General features: G+C 36.1%; 3 protein-coding genes across 3 annotated transcripts; 2 read left to right on the forward strand and 1 right to left on the reverse strand.

Annotated features, from left to right (window-relative positions):
• The first annotated feature begins 4,784 nt into the window (after positions 1–4,784).
• On the forward strand, positions 4,785–8,035 carry LOC112723405 (uncharacterized). Its single transcript, XM_025774785.3, has 5 exons — positions 4,785–5,672; positions 5,750–5,786; positions 5,874–6,110; positions 6,226–6,273; positions 7,528–8,035. Exons 1-5 carry the CDS (start codon positions 5,374–5,376, stop codon positions 7,786–7,788), a joined length of 882 nt encoding a protein of 293 aa, XP_025630570.1. The 5' UTR covers positions 4,785–5,373; the 3' UTR covers positions 7,789–8,035.
• Positions 8,036–10,141: 2,106 nt separating this feature from the next.
• On the reverse strand, positions 10,142–12,027 carry LOC112723406 (large ribosomal subunit protein uL10c). The gene is made up of 2 exons (XM_025774786.3): positions 11,197–12,027; positions 10,142–10,933 (listed from the first exon to the last, which is right to left on the reverse strand). The coding sequence occupies exon 1, from the start codon at positions 11,930–11,932 to the stop codon at positions 11,210–11,212; it is 723 nt and encodes a 240-aa protein (XP_025630571.1). The 5' UTR covers positions 11,933–12,027; the 3' UTR covers positions 10,142–10,933; positions 11,197–11,209.
• A 100-nt stretch (positions 12,028–12,127) lies between these two features.
• LOC112723407 (temperature-induced lipocalin-1) lies at positions 12,128–14,055 on the forward strand. The gene is made up of 2 exons (XM_025774787.2): positions 12,128–13,566; positions 13,767–14,055. Exons 1-2 carry the CDS (start codon positions 13,096–13,098, stop codon positions 13,947–13,949), a joined length of 654 nt encoding a protein of 217 aa, XP_025630572.1. The 5' UTR covers positions 12,128–13,095; the 3' UTR covers positions 13,950–14,055.
• Positions 14,056–14,524: the final 469 nt, after the last annotated feature.

Consider the following 14,524-nt stretch of genomic DNA (forward strand, 5'->3'; position numbering starts at 1 on the left):
CTTTGAATGTTTTTACCATTGAAACGTTGTTAAAACTAAAGTATATATTAGCAGCATTTGAAATAATTACTCCTCTGATCTTTTTTTTTTTACCTCTTAATGTGAAATTTGGTATATCATTAAATAATGATATATTGAATTATTGATTTAATGATGTATTATTATTATTATTATTATTATTAGCTCTTTCACAGTGTTAACGCAAAAATAAGAGATGATTAAATTGTATCGTTCTTTATTTTAAAAAAAGGTTACTTAGCTTTATGTTGACTAAATTATTTTCAGTCCTCCTTTCGTTAATACATAAATAGCATAATTGAGTGAAGTATACCAAATATAAGTGTAAAACTTAAAAAAAATATTCATAAAATATATTAATAAATTATAGAAAGAGTTTTAAGTATACCGAAAATACTGGTATTCCAGTTGTTTCAACCGTTGATCTGAATTATAAAAAATATATATAATATATATTAATTAAAATCAACGGTTAAAACAACTGGAACACCGGTATTCCCAATATACCTGGTAACTTTCCTAAATTATAATCAATCTTAAAGAAAAACTTAGTACCAGTTTTTAAGAAGTCATCACCCAAACAAGTAGTTATCAATAATAAAAGGTAAAATGTTTTTTATGTTTAAAAAAAATAATTTTGTTAACTTTACCTTTAAAACACCGTTAATAATATTAGGGGATAAGTATTGTTTTGGTCCCTAACGTTGAGGGTCAGAATCGAAACCGTCCCCAACGTAATTGTCGATTTAGAATCATCCTTAACATTTTTTTTTTGTATTAAAATCGTTCTTTTTAATAAAATTTTAAATTTCATTCATAAACTACCCATATTTTAATAAAAAATTATAAAATTTAAAAAAAATAAAAAAAAACGCGTTTTGGGAGAGGGGGAAGAAAGGAAACGCGTTTAGCCGCCGCTCATGCATTCTTCTTACGCCGCCGTGGAATGCGTCGCCGAGAAGGGGAGCCCGACGCAAGGAGGGTGGCGCGCGAAGGAGAGAGAGGAATCTGAGGCTGAGCTGGGTTCCTGCCACCACCAATCTACCCAACCACCGTCGCTCCGTCGCCCACGAGCTGTCGTCGGCTTCTGCATCTGCTTCTTTTTCTTGCTTCGGCTTCTGCTCCTTGCTTTGCCTCTGCTTTCTGTTTTTGCTTGAACTTCTGCTTGAGTTTCTGCTTCTGCTTCTTCTGCTTTGGCCTCTTCTGCTTCTGCTTCTTGGTTTTGTGCTTGAGCTTTTGCATCTCTTTTGTGTTGATTTTTTTAGGGGTGTCCGCGGATCGGATCGGATCGGATATGACCAAAATTTTGATCCGATCCGCACTAAAATCATCGGATCGGATCGGATCCAATATCCGCAGTTTTTAAGGTTGGATCCGATCCGATCCGATCCGCACATTTGCGGATCGGATCGGATCGGATATCGGATATATCCGCAAAAGACAAAAATATTTTTAAAAGCTTATTTTTATTAAAAAAATATCAATAAAATTTATTTTTTCTATTCTTTTAAATATGTTTACTCTTAAAATAATATTAAACATACTTTTCTTGAATAATAAATTAAAATAATTTAACATATATGATAATTATTAGTTAAAATAAAACATAAAAAGAATATTTTACTTATTTATTTATTTATTTTTGCGGATACGCGGATATGCGGATACCAACACAAAATCCGCAATCCGATCCGATCCGATCCGAAAGCCTTGCGGATCGGATCCATATCCGCAATTTTCGGATCGGATTCGGATAAACACCGCGGATATGCGGATCGGATCCGATCCATGGACACCCCTAGATTTTTTCTGCTTTCTGCTTCTGCTTGTGTTGGTATTGGTGTTGGTGTTGGTGCTGGTAAGGGTATTTTTGTCCAAAAAAATTAAAAGGACGATTTTAATACGAGAAAAATGTTAAGATTGATTCTAAATCGACAATTACGTTGGGGACGGTTTCGATTTTGACCCTCAACGTTAGAGACCAAAACAATACTTATCCATAATATTAAAGTATAAATTTTATATAAAAAAGTGGTAGAGAAGTATTTTTTGTACTATTATGCAAGATGACAAAATTTTCCTAAATTTATCTAAAGACATATTTTTAAAATATATAAGAATTAAAAATATATTATTTTAATATTTTTTAATAAAATATTTTTTGCAATGCTTTTAAAATATATTCTTACGAGCATATGTTTAGTAAAATGTATTTTTCATTCACTTATAATTACTTTGATTTGACGAATAAAACATTCAATTTAAACTCAAAATTTTAATATGTTTCCTATTAAAATAGAATCAACTCCCCTCAAATATGTTTAAAAAATAGAGTTAATAGTCAAAATCGTCCCTGAAAAATACTCTAATCTCTATTTTCGTCTTCAAAAGATAAATTTAATCAAAATTGTCCTCGAAAGATTTAAAATTAATCACGTTAGTTCCTCCGCCTATTTTGTCACTAACAACGTTAATTTTTCTGACGTGGCACGTTTGTTTTTTTTGTCTTTTTGGTCATGGGCTGTTAAGCCCAAAAAATAGAAACAGAACCCTAACTACCCAGAACCCAACCCACCCGTACCTATCCCGAAAATCCCTCCTCAACCCGTCTGAATAGCTTCAAGCCTCCATTCCCGTCCGCTGCAACACAACCCCCACAATGGTGGTTCTTCAAGCATTCCTTCATCATTCTCAATTGGCAAGCCATCACATCTTTGAGCTATTCTCCAGTGCATTCGATAGCAGGTATTATGCTCAATAACTGGTCGTTTGCTCCAGTCCCCTCTTAATCGAGAATTCAGGTGAAGAATCTTCAGACGATCTTCCCCTTCAACTGACTTTAGTCCTTGTAACTCAACCATGAACCGTGAAACTACAACCAATCCATCACTTTTCCTCAACTTCCCAAGCTTAGGAATATATTCCTTATGAGCAAAATGGGGTGTCCCCACCCCAGTGATTGAGGAACCTGCTGCTAGCCCGCAAGGTAGAAACATCAAGCCATCTCTCTTCTGCAATTCATCCCTAGTCATTGATATCCAAGAAGGACAAGACTCAGGCTTTCTTTCAATGATAGATTTCTCTCCAGACTCCACGTCATCAGCCGTGTCTAATTCTCCCCAAGCCTTCAGCCCCCAGTGAAACTTTGTTGGGTCTCAAGGGAGCATCCTTGTCCGTGCTATCCTCTAGCCTCCGGTGAAGTGAATCGATAAACAGAACTAACAAAAGGCTTGCTCAACTTTGAACCTTTTGAGCCACCAACAATAGCGGCACCATCCAATCCATCATAAATATCATCCCTACTTATCGTTGACACAATCTTCAGAATTTGAGGAAACGTGCACGAAATGAAAACCAAATATAACACTCTAATAGCAAACAAAAATTGGGACAACCTAAACCTCCTCGAATTGGAAGGTTCAGTTTTCTGCCTCCTCATAGTCTTCAAAATCAACAAACTAAAGAAAAAACGATACAATCTACACTACAGCAAGTTATCAACTACAATAATACCCTACACTGCAAATGTTTTATGCGAATAAAACCATAAAGAACTACATCAACGTGAAGAAGCACGCAAACGACAACAAAACTGTAAGTTTGAAAGCAAACTCTAAGTCCAAAATTTCCACTAAAAGCGACAGGACAACGAATTGGATTGGGAGTGAAAAGCGAGCACTATACCATTGATGCGGCGGTGGCAGCAGCTGTGGAGTAGGGGATCTAAGACGCTTGATAGGTGGCGGAGGTTGGCATTCAGGCAAGGCGTGGTATCTCTGCAACATCCGACGACGACGGCGGTGGTTACTGGAGACAGTGCGCAACGTGAAGCTTGAAGAACCACTATTGCGGGGGTTATGTTGCAGCGGGACGAGAATGGAGGCTCGAAGCAACTCAGATGGGTTGAGGAGGGATTTTCGGGGTGGATACGAGTGGGTCGGATTTTGGGTAGTTAGAGTTCTGTTTCTGTTTTTTGGGCTTAACAGTCCATGACCAAAAAGCCAAAAAAATTAACGTGCTACGTCAGCAAAATTAACGTTATTAGTGACAGAATAGACGGAGGGACTAACGTGATTAATTTTAAATCTTTCGAAGACGATTTTGATTAAATTTATTTTTTGGGCGAAAATAGAGATCGAAATATCTTTTAGAGACAATTTTAACTATTAACTCTTAAAAAATATTAATAGTTTTCTTTTTTTTTCTTTGGGTACATAAATATTCATAGTTTTGATTCCTTCGCTAATATACCATACTTTGATGTACCATATAAAAAAATCAAGTGTTCAAATAATTTCATCAGATTTGATGAAAGAAAAGAAAAGAAAAGGTGAACAAGGAATGTCTGACTCTGACAATCTTGACTGCCCCTGCCACTTTGACCTCTCTTAGAAGATCCGCTACTCCATTTGACCAAATCTTAGCCGTCCATCGTCTCAAATCCTCTTTTCTCGTTCTTTCTTTTGTCGCCGTTCCTCTTATCCACAGTCCCTTGTTTTTGTATGATCCCCTGGAGTATTAGCTAATTTATTTAAGTCAATTGTCCAAATCGCCCCCACAAGCCTTTAGTATTTAGAAATGTGCATTTTTTGACCCCAATAAATTCCCAAATATAGTCAAAAGAATTTGTTCCATACTAGTAAATTTATCATTACAAAAATGAGCATGTGAAAATGAATAACATGGAATATCATTTTATGCTTATATATTTTCATTTAAATTTATGCATTATACATTGGATTGTACTTCTGGCTTAGGAATAAAATGTCGTTAACTTGAGTCTTATCCTTATCTATTTTGGTGTAAGGATTGATTTTCCCGCTGGTAGCTATCTCAAGGGGACAATAAATATTAAATATGCCCCTCTGCACCTTGGGGGCAAGAAAATCCATATCAAGCCATAATCAATGAAGAAGGGTAAGTTTGACTTTTCATTACAGTAACCCCACAAAACCAAAGGGTAGACACGCAGAAACTCAACACCCCACCTAGCTTTTCTCTTTTATCAAAATCACGTGTAGTTAAATCTAGAATTCGAAATTAAATACATTGATTTTTTCCAAATTAAATCCCGAATGAGCATAAAGCAAGCATGAATGAAAGAATAAGAAACCTTAAACTAGGTTATTAATTAGTATAATCTGAATAATGAATGAATTAATTAACGTAAATGAATGAAGGGGAGAGAGAGAGAGAGAAAGATGATGTTATGTGTAGGAAGCAGAAGTAGTTGTTGGTAGTTCCAGCTCAGGCGCTTAGGTCGGATCTATATCCATCTCTCACACACAATAAACAAGTTCCAAGACCTTTCTTCTTTCTTACTACACACCTCTCTTTCTTTCATGTGAGTGATTAATGGGGAATGTGACGGGCACTGTGGCGGCTAAATTTGCCTTCTTCCCGCCAGAGCCCCCCACTTACGACGTCTACAGGGACGACGACGGCACCGTGGTGTTCTCCGGTCTCACCGCTGACAAGAACGTCGACGTCCACTTGCTCGACACCAAGGCCGGCAACAAGATAGTCGCTACCTTCTGGAAACATCCATTCGCCAGGTTCACCTTCCTCTACTCCCATGGCAATGCCGCTGACTTGGGCCAGATGCACGACCTTTTCATTGAGCTCAGAGCTCACCTCCGTGTCAATATCATGAGGCACGTTTCTATTTCTTTTCTTTTCCTTTCTTCTCTGTTTCCGTTCCTTTTTCTAACTGCCTTCTACGTGTTTGCAGTTATGACTATTCCGGTTATGGAGCATCTACAGGTAAGGTAAGTCAAAGTCAAACTGCATTCATTCATTCATTTCCTTTTGTATTCTTAAATATTTGATTTTATTCGAAACTATTACTGTGGCAGCCATCTGAGTTCAACACATATTACGACATAGAAGCTGTATATAGTTGTTTGAAGAACGAGTATGGGATTAAGCAAGAAGAGTTGATTCTGTACGGTCAATCTGTGGGGAGTGGACCCACACTGCACTTGGCTTCAAAGCTACACAAGTTGAGAGGTGTTGTCCTTCACAGTGCCATTCTATCTGGGATAAGGGTCCTCTACCCTGTCAAAATGACATTTTGGTTTGACATTTTCAAAGTAAGTTTCTCTGTTTCTGTTCTTCTTCTTTCATGATTGTTAATTAATTGCTCTCATAATATTCACCTCTGTGTTGTTTCTGTATTCACAAAATAATCTCTTTTCATCATTTCAGAATATAGACAAAATACGGCATGTCAATTGTCCAGTGTTTGTTATACATGTGAGTATAGTGTATCCCTTTCTATTTACGTTTCTGCAATTATGTCTTTTTCTTTGCTTAAACTTCACAATCACCTTCTTTAGTGATGCTTTTATTTGTTGCTAGCTCTGACAACGGTTTCTTCGTATAGAGGCTTTGTTAGGCCTAAATAATAAAAGGTGGGGAGGGGTGGATTCTGGGAATTATTTAGATTGATTTGTAAAAACAGATGAGAATGTTAATTAATTAAGCTGAAGGCTTGATTTGATTGCAAATGTCCCACAAAGCAAATCAATGATCCTTAACCATATTAGACTTTTCCTTTCCAGTTTCAGCTGATTTGGTTGGACTTTAACTTTTCTACTTTTCCAACGCTTTCTTGGTGCTTGTATCCAAGTTGTACTTCTCTTTTGCTTTTGGTTGTTCCACTTGTCTGCAAAATGTCCTTTAGATTATTTTACCAAGATGGTAAAATTTTGACTCAATCTCTTCACTTTCATAAATTATAAGACCCAAGATGAATTACTGCTGCAAGTAAAAACAATGTGCTGTCGGTTCTAGGGTGAAATTGAAACATCAGAAACTTGAGATATCAATTAATATTATTTGAAATTGTCATGCTTTCAAAGAGTTTGACTATATGAGTACTACTCAACGTTTACATTCATTAGTGAATTTACGATGGCAATATACAGTTGAACCACAAATATAAAACATGTATATGTTATCCAGTATCATGCGTGTTTGATTTGAAGGTTGATAGTCATACTTCGATTGTATCATAACATAGAAGGGAGTGGTAAAAAGTATTTACTATGTAGATAATATCTGTCATCAGATTAAAACTCTGTACATTTAGACACGTGCTTTTGATACATTCCTTTTCCGGATGCTTCTCCCATCATACTTTTTAGGGGTATTGTTACTTTAGTTAGTATGGCCTACTGATATTGGAGTTGCTAGCACTTTGTGCTTTTGTCCTATTGTGGAAGAAAGTAGAATATTGCCTTAGAATACATAATTCAAGCATGTGACGAAGAAGCCTCAATAAGGAGAGTAGAGCAGATGCAGTTGTAGAAGCCTTTCCCATGTGGCTATGGGAGATTAGATATGTTCTATTGTGTTTCCTTGTGTGATTGTTCATTAATTCAATACTCCATAAAGCTGACATAGTAACATGGATATTTGTCTTCATGGTATATGCAGTATCTTAACGAAATAAATCAACACCTTGTACCACTAATAATTTTTTGTGTGGTAATGGATTATGTGCAGGGAACGAATGACGACATTGTTGATTGGTCTCATGGAAAAAGGTTGTGGGAACTGTCCAAGGAAAAATATGACCCCTTATGGGTTAAGGGTGGAGGCCATTGCAACCTTGAGACATTTCCAGAGTACATAAAGTATTTGCGCAAGTTTCTAAATGCAATGGAGAAACTCTCACTCACAAAGCAGACAAACAAACAACTCACTCAAAATCCTAGTATTACTGAATCTAGACATAACAAATGCTTAAGATTTGGTAAAAAATAGGTTGATGTTTTATGAGGTTTTTGCATGCAGGGAATCACAGCCAAGGTTTAATTGGTTGTTGAACAAAATGACAGTAGTACCTTGCTGTGCTACTTTGATTCACTATTATGCAGATAATCAATTGATTGATTAGATTTAAATCCAAAAAAATGATGTCATGTCTTTAGATCCAAATCCTGTTACCATATTTAGGTGGAGAACTGTTTGCTTGGTTAATATAATTTAAACTTTTGATTTTGGTTAAAAAGTTATGTATAGATTATCATCATTCTCCGGAAAACATGTCTCCTCCCTCTCTATCTTTAGGCTAATCTCACTGTGGTTTGTTATGTAATTACATTTTATATGATAGGCATGTCTTAAAATGCATGGTTACTTAACCAACTTGGGACATAGTTTAAAAACACTGAAAGCTGTTATTTAAGTTCAAATTTATTAGCATTGTATGGTTTAACCTAAAATTCGAAGGAAAGAGTAATCTAGACAGCTTTTATGCATCAATTCATAGAAGAGATAGAAGAATCATTGTAGAAGGTAACCTATTAAAAGTCCTGGACATGATCAAATGAATGAGTGCCATATCTAATAAAAGTCCTGAACTAACAAATGAATGATTTCTAACAAATCAAATAGATTTTTGTACAACAAGCCTTCCTATAATCAAATGATTTCTAACAGAATGATTATGATTACACGACAGAACATAGATCAACTTCCTATAATCAAATGATTTCTAACAGAATGATTATGATTACACGACAGAACATAGATCAACGTGGAAAAGAACCAGATCATACTCTCAGCACCTGATAACAATTAGCTGGTGAAAAATTGCATCATTCAAAGGGAAATCTTTTTGCACCATCTCTGCCCTAAATTAAAAAGGCCAACTTTGCATCATTCTCCATCTTATCCATTCCAAAAGATTTTCCCTTTCTGAATCCTTGATTCAATTACGATCAAAACACATTAACAGAACAGTACAATTGGAAAGCACTTGGGAACAAGTCAAAGCTTTTGTGGTTTAATGAAAAAAGAGAACAAATGAATGCATAAAGAGAAGAAGATTAGTTCACAAAAAGAAGAGCAACGGATTAGACCAGAATGAAAACAAGTTTGAGTGGTTATCTATCGGATAAGGAGGAAGAACACGTAGTGGGTTTTATGGGAGTTCTAGTCAACGAGATTTCAAGCAGTGCAACAATACTAATAGGAGTGCTACAGGCTTTACAAGTCCTATTAGAGGAAGCTAACATCAAACAGGAGGAACTAGAATTCGCCACAAGTTGTAAGAGAATAGTGGAATGGATCAATGAAAGCGAGAACGCGAAGGGGAGTAGAGGTTTGAATAAAGCTGGAAGTGCAAAGCATATGTTTCAAAATGTGGCTATCCAATTTAAAAGATATGTGACAATATATAGTAATGTTATAAGGTGGGTGGGCATCACGATTGACATTATCATGGTAGAGGAAGTGAGAATATGAATGCTAGTGTAGGTGTGGGCATCTCAATGTTATGTGTTTCGGTTTGCAGTAAGTGAGGTTCATTTAGTTGGCATTTTGATATTAAAATACTTTGAAACAGGTAGTGATAGGTGAGACTTTGGTTGTTTTGTGAATTAGTCATTGTAGTTTTATTTATCTTTGATGGCAATGCCAAAGAGAATAAACTGGTTTCCGATACTAATTTTTTTTAGAGGGAATACCCATCCGTGACAATTATCTCGAAAGGATGAGACCCCCAAAAAAAAAAAAAAAAACACCAAATCCGGTCCCTGATCTTTTGTTTTTGGAACTTATTAACTTCTGGGCCAAAAAAAACAACATTGACTTTTTCTTGGCACAGGGACCTCGTTGTCCTTTCGAGGTAATTATCAGGGACCGAGTTGAATTTTTTTTTTGTCAAAAGCCTCGTTGTCTTTCGAAGTAATTATCAGGGACTGTTTTGAGTTTTTCTCTTTTTTTTTTTTATAAATTGTCTCATCTTTTAGAATCGAGCTTGTAACAAACAATCTAAAAAAATAAAAATTTATTAAACAAAAAATATGAAAACTAAAATAAAAATTCCAATTTCAGATAAAACTCAAGAAAACAAAAGAGAGGGAAAGAATGATTGTGTCCAAAAATTCCAATTTTAGATAAAATTCAAGAAAACAAAAATCCCAATCAAGTGTATGATGAGGCCAGAGATAGGAAAAAATATTGGATTTCGAAACAATGAATAAAATTTACACGAACATAACTTTTTTTCTTTCTTTAAAATTTCTCGAGTCTAGAAGATGAGGGGAAAAGTGCACATCTTGAGAGAAGCAAAGGAACAAAAAAAAAAAAAAAGTACCAATAAACAAAAAAATAGAACAAGAACACGATAACATAAGAAGCAATCAATAAGGTTCACAATAATCCATGGGTAAATGTGATAGAAGTTAAACAAAGAAAAAAACATAGTAGTATACCTTGATATTGTTTGAATCAGAATTGAAATGTTTGAACTATTTGCTTTATTCTCTTTTGTAAGTAAAAAGAATAGGTTCAAATGTTCTGCACGTGACTATAATTTTACCAAATTTTTAATTATTAAATTTTTATATCATATAATTTTTTTTTTTAAATTTGGTCTCTATTAACGTTAAATATCTAAAAAAAACGTTTGTAAATTATAAATTTACTTATCTATCCATGTCTCCCACTGTCATTGCTCCCCGTTACTTTTCCCACTCAACTCTTGTTCCATCACAATTCCATAGTCAATTTCATCTCCTATAACCTCATCATCATTAAGCATTCTCCCTGCCGAATTCTCCTCGTCTATTTCTTGATCATCTTTCTTAGAGACATTAAGTCGAGCATCTGGTGAACGTGATCATCATCCTTCACAATCCCTTGTTCCAAACTACCATTTGATGATATCACACATTTCTCATAATTCTTAATCACATTTTCAAGACCATCCTTTCCAAATTGTTCCTCATCTTCATCAAGAAGCATAGGATATTTATGATGATAAGGAATAGGGAGCAACGTACTCATCAGTATCTGGGTACAAATACGGCTTGCCAAGAAGAATGCATAGCAATGGCCTCCCCTTCCCCACACTCTCGTTCTTCCTCTTCTTATAGGTGGAAAAGAATCATACTCTCGGCACCTAATAACAATTAGCTAGTGAGAAATTGCATCATTCAAAGGGAAATCTTTTTGTACCATCTTTGCCCTAAAAATTAAAAAGGCCAACTTTGCATCATTCTACATCTTATCCATTCCAAAAGATTTTCCCTTTCTGAATCCTTGATTCAATTACAATCAAAATACATTAACCAATCAATCTACATATATATTATATATATAAATAGAGCACGTTCAAACTCAAATGCAATTAAACAATCAAATATCAAAACAAGATCAACATACAGTTTAAACTATGCTATGATTGGGCGGCACCAGCCTCCTCTTCGAGCTTCTTGACATAGGCCTTGAGAACCATCACAACGTCCCTGGCCGGAGCCTGAAGAGTGCTGACGAGAGCAGAGGCGGGGCTCTTCAATGATCCCAATAAATTGGCATAAATCTCAGCGCGCGTGGGCAAAGTCTCAAGCGTTTTGAACTCATCGGGGCCGTAGTACTTGCCTTCGAAGACTCCACCGGTGAAATCGTTGTCTTCGAGCTTCTTCTCTTTCTGGAAGTCTCTGTAGGGTTTAATGGCAGCAGGGATCTCCTCCGTGTGGACGAAGAGCCACACGTTCATGCCCTTCATGCAGGGTTTCAGGGTCTCCCAGCGCGTGCCCTCCACCGCCTTGTACACGAGCGTGTTCTTCGCGACGATGAGCTTCGTGGTTTCGGGGAGGGATTTTCGGAGCTCCTGGAACTGCTTCACGGTGAATCCCTTATAGTTGATGCCGGCGAGGAGGTAGCAATTCTCGAGCTGCTGTTTCACGGTTTCGACGGTGGCTTCCTTCTTGGTGCGGGAAATGGCGGCGGTTATGGTGGGGAGGCGGTGGTTGTGGGGGCGGGGGACGCGGAGATGGATTTTGGAGGATGGGGGAAGAGTGAATGGATTAATGGGTCGTGTGAGGAGGTGGCAAGTTTGTGTCTTGGAATTGGTGGAGGGAAGGGCAAAACTCATTACGGCGGTGGCTGTGGCTTCCATGGGGTAGTGCTGATAACGGAGATTAGGAAGAAGGAGGAGGGGAAGAAGAAGAAAAATTGGGAGGCTCTCTTATCTTATCGTTACTTCTAATTTCTCACTCTCAGTTGTGGTGCTGACTTGGCTATACTACGGTGTCCATTTTTTTTTTTTTTTTTGTAATTTTCGCTAATTAAAATTGCAACATTTTGTAATTTTATTTTAAATTAAATTTTGATACAATAAATAAATGATAAAAAATAATAATAAAAAATACTAAAATTTTCTCATAAATTATCTATACCAATACCATTAATCAATCACATTTTAATACCTTGACATTCATGTATCAATACTTTTATTTTCAGTCACATTTACTTAGAAAATATTTTGAAAAAAAAAGGATAGAAGTGGAACATAAAAATTTAGACTTAACAATTAACATATGAATAATTTATGGTATGGGGTTATTTATTGTGAGGAGATGGAAAAGTTTAGAGGACCAGCAACTTTATTAAATTTTGGTCAACATGTAATTAGCAAAAAAAAGTGAGCCATTAAATGAAATTTCATACCAATCTCATACCATTAAAATCATCATTGAGAATTATTTGATGGCTACAAATCACAAAAGTTACTGTTTCCTATCCTCGTGAGGACATTATGGCCTAGCAAACTGTCTTGCATGGTCACATGTGACATGTTTGAGTTGCAGCAATGCATTTCTCTGCTTCACTATGTCACTCATATGTCATTAAAGTTATCTTCATATATGATCACTTCTCTTGCAACTTGAGCTCCTCAGTCACAAGCTTGTATATGACGACTTTACTCTCGTATTATTATTAAGACTGAACTAAACCAACATTCACAAGATATTAATAAATTCCGTTATCTTACCGAACTTTTCAAGTGTCAACTGTCAACACCTCATTTCACGCTCAACTTGTAGCTCTATCGCATCATAATGGTAGCCATCCTAGGACTAGCCATAAAAGATTTGTGCGATTTCATCGAAAATTAATTGAAGAAAAATAGAGAATATAGGAATTATCCAAAGTTGCTGCAAATTATGGTACCAAATGATACAAGTGCAAGGCCTCAAATTCTCCACGCCAACACGCTCGCCGCAAATTAAATACTTAAAGAAAATCTCATGAATTCATTACCCAAAACAACCTTAGCTTATGAAACCTCAGAAAGAACTAAGAAACCTTGCAATGGCAGAAAAACCTATGTTTCACTGTTTATTTCTTCTAGCTTCACTACTGCTGTTTACCGCGGTGGCTACTAGCAACGCCACAACGGTGGTGAAGAACCTAGATCTAAAGAGGTTCATGGGTAGATGGTACGAAATAGCGAGTTTCCCTTCATTCTTTGAGAAGAGCGATGCTGTGGACACTAGGGCCACATACACACTCAATGATAATGGAACAGTTCATGTGCTCAATGAGAATTGGATTGATGGCAAGAGGAACTATATTGAAGGAATTGCATACAAGGCTGATCCAAATAGCGATGAGGCCAAGCTTAAGGTCAAGTTCTATGTGCCTCCCTCCTTTCCCATATTCCCTGTTATTGGAGATTACTGGGTTCTCTATATCGACCAGGATTATCAATATGCTGTCATTGGTGGACCAACTAAGATATTTCTTTGGGTAAGCCTTTCTTAATTACTTTTCTAATTTCCATGTCAAGTTGTTATCTTTTTTCTGATATAAAAAATGGGGTGAAAGAAAGTTTTAATTTTCTCAAAAAAAAAAGGTCCAAAATTTTGCTATGCTATGATATGCATGCTCATTTTCCGTTCTCTGTTTTTTCTGACTATGTATATGATCAATATGTTTCGGGGGGTTAGATATTATCAAGGAAGAGCCATATAGATGATGCGACCTACAATGAGCTTGTAGAGAAAGCAAAGGATGAGGGTTATGATGTGAGCAAACTCCATAAGACTCCACAGAGTGAGACACCACCACCACCAGTGGATGAAGGCGTTTTTAGTTTGGATGATCAAATCCTTTCTGGTGAACTGAAATAAACATTTTGTTGTATTGGCAAATATATGATCATGCTCAGAACTATCTTATGAATAAATAAAGTGGTCAATAATGAAAGGTCTCTTACGTTTGGATCTTAGTAATTAATGAATTAGTTTGTTCTTTAGATATATAGACCTAGCTCTGGCTGATTTTGGTACTTATTACCTTCTTGAACAATGCTACTTTACTTGAACAAGTCTAATAAGCCATCATGTGCATAAATAAGGGGTAAGGTCATGGAAATTTCTTATATTCTTTCAAGTGCATATTGTAACATCCTAATTACCCTAAACCTTACCTCGCATTGTAAAGCAAAGGTTAACCAAAGGTTACGACAATTCTAAAAGCGCATACATATTTATATAGAAGGAAATTAATATATTCTATAAGCCCAATAAAGAATTAAGTTCAAAAACAGATTTTGAAAAACGCAAACGTACTCACGAAGCTATATTAAACGAAGCACAAAATATACGTACGGATATCAAGGTATATGTATATATATCAAAAGATAACAATATAGAGATCTAGCTGCTGCTCGCGGAGTTTAAGCCGGCTAGTTACAAATACACAT

The sequence above is a fragment of the Arachis hypogaea genome, chromosome 11 (assembly GCF_003086295.3).
Source record: "Arachis hypogaea cultivar Tifrunner chromosome 11, arahy.Tifrunner.gnm2.J5K5, whole genome shotgun sequence".
In the NCBI taxonomy this organism is placed as follows: domain Eukaryota; kingdom Viridiplantae; phylum Streptophyta; class Magnoliopsida; order Fabales; family Fabaceae; genus Arachis; species Arachis hypogaea.

Bases quoted from the DNA above. Each gene is read 5' to 3' on its own strand.
- LOC112723406 (XM_025774786.3), bottom strand. From the start codon at position 11,932: ATGGAAGCCACAGCCACCGCCGTAATGAGTTTTGCCCTTCCCTCCACC.
- LOC112723407 (XM_025774787.2), top strand. From the start codon at position 13,096: ATGAAACCTCAGAAAGAACTAAGAAACCTTGCAATGGCAGAAAAACCT. The intron at 13,567-13,766 runs GTAAGCCTTTCT...TCGGGGGGTTAG, and splicing joins CAACTAAGATATTTCTTTGG to ATATTATCAAGGAAGAGCCA.
- LOC112723405 (XM_025774785.3), top strand. From the start codon at position 5,374: ATGGGGAATGTGACGGGCACTGTGGCGGCTAAATTTGCCTTCTTCCCG. The intron at 5,673-5,749 runs GCACGTTTCTAT...ACGTGTTTGCAG, and splicing joins CTCCGTGTCAATATCATGAG to TTATGACTATTCCGGTTATG. The intron at 6,274-7,527 runs GTGAGTATAGTG...GATTATGTGCAG, and splicing joins GTCCAGTGTTTGTTATACAT to GGAACGAATGACGACATTGT.